Raw genomic sequence first — 5151 nt, 5'->3', positions numbered from 1 at the left:
AAAATCATTTTTAAGGTTGTATTTTTTCTCTAAAATTGTCTCTAAAATTAATTTAATTAAACAAGTGAAGACCAAGTCCTTAAAATATTTTCTTGGATTTTCAAATTCTATTTGAGTTTTTTCTCTCTTAGAATTAAAAATGTCAAGCAAAGTGAGACCAGCTTGCTAGTAAATAAGTACAATTTAAAAAATAGAGGCAGCTCACTGGTAAGTGCTGCTATTTGAGCTATTTTTAGAACAGGCCAGCGGGCGACTCATCTGGTCTTTACGGGCGGCTTGGTGCCCGCGGGCACCGCGTTGGTGACCCCTGATATATATGTATATGTATATATGTGGCTGAGATAGGCGCCAGCGCCCCCCGCGAGCCCAAAAGGGAATAAGCGCTAGAAAATGGATGGATGGATGGATGGATGGATATATATATATATATATATATATATATATATATATACATATATATATACTGTGTATATATATATATATATATATATATATATATATATATATATATACACACAGTAATATATATATGTATATATATACATATATATATACATATACACACAGTATGTATATATATATATATATATATATATATATATATATATATATATGTAGGGCAGCACGGTGGCAGAGGGGTTAGTGCGTCTGCCTCACAATGCGAAGGTCCCGAGTAGTCCTGGGTTCAATCCCGGGCTCGGGATCTTTCTGTGTGGAGTTTGCATGTTCTCCCCGTGACTGCGTGGGTTCCCTCCGGGTACTCCGGCTTTTTCCCACCGCCAAAGACATGCACCTGGGGATAGGTTGATTGGCAACACTAAATTGGCCCTAGTGTGTGAATGTGAGTGTGAATGTTGTCTATCTGTGTTGGCCCTGTGATGAGGTGGCGACTTGTCCAGGGTGTACGCCGCCTTCCGCCAGATTGTAGCTGAGATAGGCACCAGCGCCCCCCACGACCCCAAAGGGAATAAGCAGTAGAAAATGGATGGATATATATATATATATATATATATACATATATATATATATATATATATATACATATATATATATGCATATATATATACATATATATATACATATATATATATATGCATATATATATACATATATATACATGTATATGTGTATATATGTATATATATATGTGTATATATATGCATATATATGTATATATGTATATATATGCATATATATATACATATATATGTGTATATATATATATACACACATATATATATATATATATATATGTGTATATGTGTATATATATATATATATATATATATATATATATATATATATATATATATATATATATATATATATATATATATATATATATATATATATATATATATATGACATAGTCCAAATACTTTTTACATTTTTCCATCTGAAAAGGATTTAAACTTTGAAACTATAATAATTGCTTATCCACGTCTGGGATTCCCGTTCATAGTGGAGCCAACAGGAAACCATCCCAAGCAGAGGAGGATCAGCAGCGCAGAGATGTTCCCAGTCGACACACAGGCGAGCGGTCCATCCTGGGTCCCGACTCTGGACAGCCAGTACTACATCCATGGCCACCGGACCGGAGCCCCTCCACAAGGGAGAGTGGGACAGAGGAGAAAAAGAAAAGAAACGGCAGATCAACTGGTCTAAAAAGGGGGTCTATTTAAAGGCTAGAGTATACAAATTTAAACAGGTCCAACAACTTATTTTGGGTGTTACCATTTAGTGGTCAATTGTACGGAATATGTACTGAACTGTGAGATCTACTAATAAAAGTTTCAATCAATCAATTAATGTTATAATATCCAAATTGAGGTCATTCTGTTAACCTCTAGGTGGCAGTACACCAATGTCAGACAACCGGAAGAGGTAGCCGACTTGCCGGAAAAAGGAGGAGATCCGCCATTCTGTCGTCTACATTCCGTTATGAGCGTGAAAACACAAACAGATTGAAAATGACATAATTGGCACTTCGTCTCGTAGATAGCTGCAAAGTTTTGCTTCTTGAGGGGGTTCGACACTAATTATTATTTTTGTGTCCGCCTGTTGCGTGAGTAAAGCTTTTTTTGGGCTCGCCGTGCATGCTAGTTTGTTAGCAAAGCGGAGCTAGCCGTGTTTTTCCTCCACCGGCCACTTCGAGGAGTGTTTCATTGACTCTATTTTGTCACCCAACAGAAGATAATAAGCATGGGGTCGTCCAAGAAACACAAGGAAAAGAGCCGTGACAAGGAGGCCGAGGAGCGCCGTCGTGAGCACAAAAAACACCGCCGCAAGGAGCGCGACACAGACCGGGATCGTGACGGCAAAGATAAGCGGAAAAGGTCTTCGTCCAGGGACAGAAATGGCCGTGAGAGCCGCATTAAAAGAGAAAGGACCACTGGGGAGCCGCGCCTTAAAAGAGAGAAAATGGACGCAGGATATGAAACGGGAAATACCGAGACGCAAAATCAGTCTGCAAGTGGGGATGCATCCCTCAGCATTGAGGAGACCAACAAGCTCCGACTCAAGCTGGGCCTTAAACCTCTGGAGTTGAATGACAACAAAAAGGAGCTGGGCACCAAGGAGGAGCCGCTCGTGGCCGAGACCATCAATCCCTCGCTCATCCAGAAGCAGAAAGACCTCAAGGAAAAGCTGGCGGCCATGAAGGAGAAGCGCCTCCTCAATAAAAAATTGGGGAAAGTCAAAACCTTGGCCGAGGATGACTGGCTGGAAAACACGGCCGCCTGGGTGGAGAAAAGCCGGATGGCGGCGAAAGAAAAAGAGATGGCGGAGAAAAGAGCCAAACTCCTGGAGGAGATGGATCAGGAGTTTGGCGTGAGCAGCTTGGTGGAGCAGGAGTTTGGACAAGCCAGGAACAGCACCTACACGGCCCGTGATCTGAAGGGCCTTAAAGTCCAGCACATGGTGGACTCTTTTGGCGAGGGCCAGACCGTCATCCTCACGCTGCAGGACAAAGGCGTCCTGGAGGAAGAGAATGAGGACGTGCTGGAAAACGTGGGGCTGGTGGACAGAGAGAAGGCGGAGAAGAATGTGGAGTTGAAGAAGAAGAAGCCCGACTACAAGCCCTACGAAGAGGAAGAGAGCGTGGACGACATGATCACCTTCAAGTCGCGCACCGTGCTGTCCAAGTACGACGAGGAGATTGACGGCGAAAAGAAAAAGAGCTTCCGCTTAAACGCGGGTGGCTTTGCCGACGGCGCACGAGAGCGCGAGCTGCAGGCGATGAGACAGGTGCTCAGAAGTCAGGCCCAGACATTGGAGATGCCCTCTCTCGCCATCGCGTCTGAGTACTACAGCCCTCAGGAGATGGTCGGCTTCAAGAAGACCAAACGACGCGTGAAGAAGATCCGAAAAAAAGAAAAGACATCCGCGGCGGACCTTTTGCTCCTCGACGACAGCCGCAAAACTGATTTTGGCTCCAGGACACGTGGCCGAGGCTGCAAGGAGGGTGAAAACGGTGGAGAAGTAAAGGATGACCGGTGGCCGCACGAAAAAGCACCGCAGATGTCCGATGACATCAGGACGGCAAATATGGAGATGAGCGACGACGAGGACTTCACGCTGCCCGAGCCGTCCATCATGGAGGAAGAAGAGATCGAGCAGGAGTTGCAGAAACAATTGGAGAAGCAGAGGAAACTCAAGCAGAAGCAGCTCCTCCAAGACTCCGGGGAGAAGATCGCCGAACGGCTCAAGCAGCTCACCAAAGAAGACCCTGACAACGACCCAGAGAAGAAGAGCAACATTGTTTTTAACGCCACCTCCGAGTTTTGCAGAACTCTAGGTGATATTCCCACATACGGCCTGTCAGGCAACAGAGAGGACCAGGAAGACATTATGGACTTTGAGCAAGAGGAAGAAAAAGAAGGCGGCGAGGACTCCAACTCCGATATGGATGACAACATTGGGTGGAGCACCGTCAACTTGGACGAGGAGCAAAAACACCCTGACTTCGCCACGGGATCGGCCACCATTTTGGATGAAGAGCCGATCGTCAACTCTGGCCTGGCCGCCGCCTTGCACCTGTGCAAGAACAAGGGACTCTTAGAAACGGAAGTCCAGAAGGTGGCCCGTGTCAAAGCGACCAAGGGCGCCCTGCCAAATGACAACTACTGCATCGAGGACAAGATGGGCTTCGATGACAAGTACAGCCGGCGGGAAGAATACAGAGGCTTCACGCAGGACTTCAAGGACAAAGACGGCTACAAGCCTGACGTCAAGATCGAGTACGTGGACGAGTCTGGCCGCAAGCTGACGCCCAAAGAAGCCTTCAGGCAGCTGTCGCACAGGTTCCACGGGAAAGGCTCGGGCAAGATGAAGACGGAGAGGAGAATGAAAAAGCTGGAGGAGGAGGCGCTGCTGAAGAAGATGAGCAGCAGCGACACGCCCCTGGGGACCGTGGCTTTGCTGCAGGAGAAGCAGAAGTCTCAGAAAACGCCGTACATCGTACTCAGCGGGAGCGGCAAGAGCATGAACGCAAACACCATTACTAAGTAATAGCGTCAAGTAGTCTGTGACACTCGCGTGTCTTAAAGTGACGTGATTGCTGCAAATAACGACAAGCTTTGTTGATGTAGATTAAATGATTCAATAAATGTATACAAAGATGTTTATTTTTTCTTTCTAGTTTACAATATTAAGGGTTTTGTTCATACACAGAGCCATGTCATTGTATTGCAACTGTCGATGCAGTAGTTTCATATTGTTTACTAAATCAGAACAATGACAAATGTAAAACATTTTACAAAATACTTCAATACCAGAAATTAACATTAATCTCTAAATTATTGTTTTATTCTTAACAATTTCCCTTGGCAATCAAAAGTTTGTCAAAGTAACTTCATTTATTGTACAAGTATTTTACATTAGTTCAGATATTTTGGACATAAAGCTCACGTTGCATGATTTTACATTCATGTGTTCAGGACATTGTTTTCTACATCAAAGTTTGTCTAAGTAACTTAATTGATTGTACAAGTATTTTACATTAGTTCAGATATTTTGGACATAAAGCTCACATTGCATGATTTTACATTCATGTGTTCAGGACATTGTTTTCTATAATAACAAAGTCACCACGTCAGCGGAACAAAGTCGGGACCGTCGACGGGAATCCCCGGACCAATAAAGCCGCTGCAC

General features: G+C 44.1%; 1 protein-coding gene across 1 annotated transcript; it reads left to right on the top strand.

The window, feature by feature from the left end:
* Window positions 1-1865: 1865 nt before the first annotated feature.
* On the top strand, window positions 1866-4620 carry sart1 (spliceosome associated factor 1, recruiter of U4/U6.U5 tri-snRNP). Its single transcript, XM_061912815.1, has 2 exons — window positions 1866-2065; window positions 2191-4620. The coding sequence occupies exon 2, from the start codon at window positions 2203-2205 to the stop codon at window positions 4507-4509; it is 2307 nt and encodes a 768-aa protein (XP_061768799.1). The 5' UTR covers window positions 1866-2065; window positions 2191-2202; the 3' UTR covers window positions 4510-4620.
* The last annotated feature ends 531 nt before the right edge of the window (window positions 4621-5151 follow it).

Source organism: Nerophis ophidion, linkage group LG01 (assembly GCF_033978795.1).
Source record: "Nerophis ophidion isolate RoL-2023_Sa linkage group LG01, RoL_Noph_v1.0, whole genome shotgun sequence".
Classification (NCBI taxonomy): Eukaryota; Metazoa; Chordata; class Actinopteri; order Syngnathiformes; family Syngnathidae; genus Nerophis; species Nerophis ophidion.
This window is presented reverse-complemented; position numbering and strand designations above follow the sequence as displayed.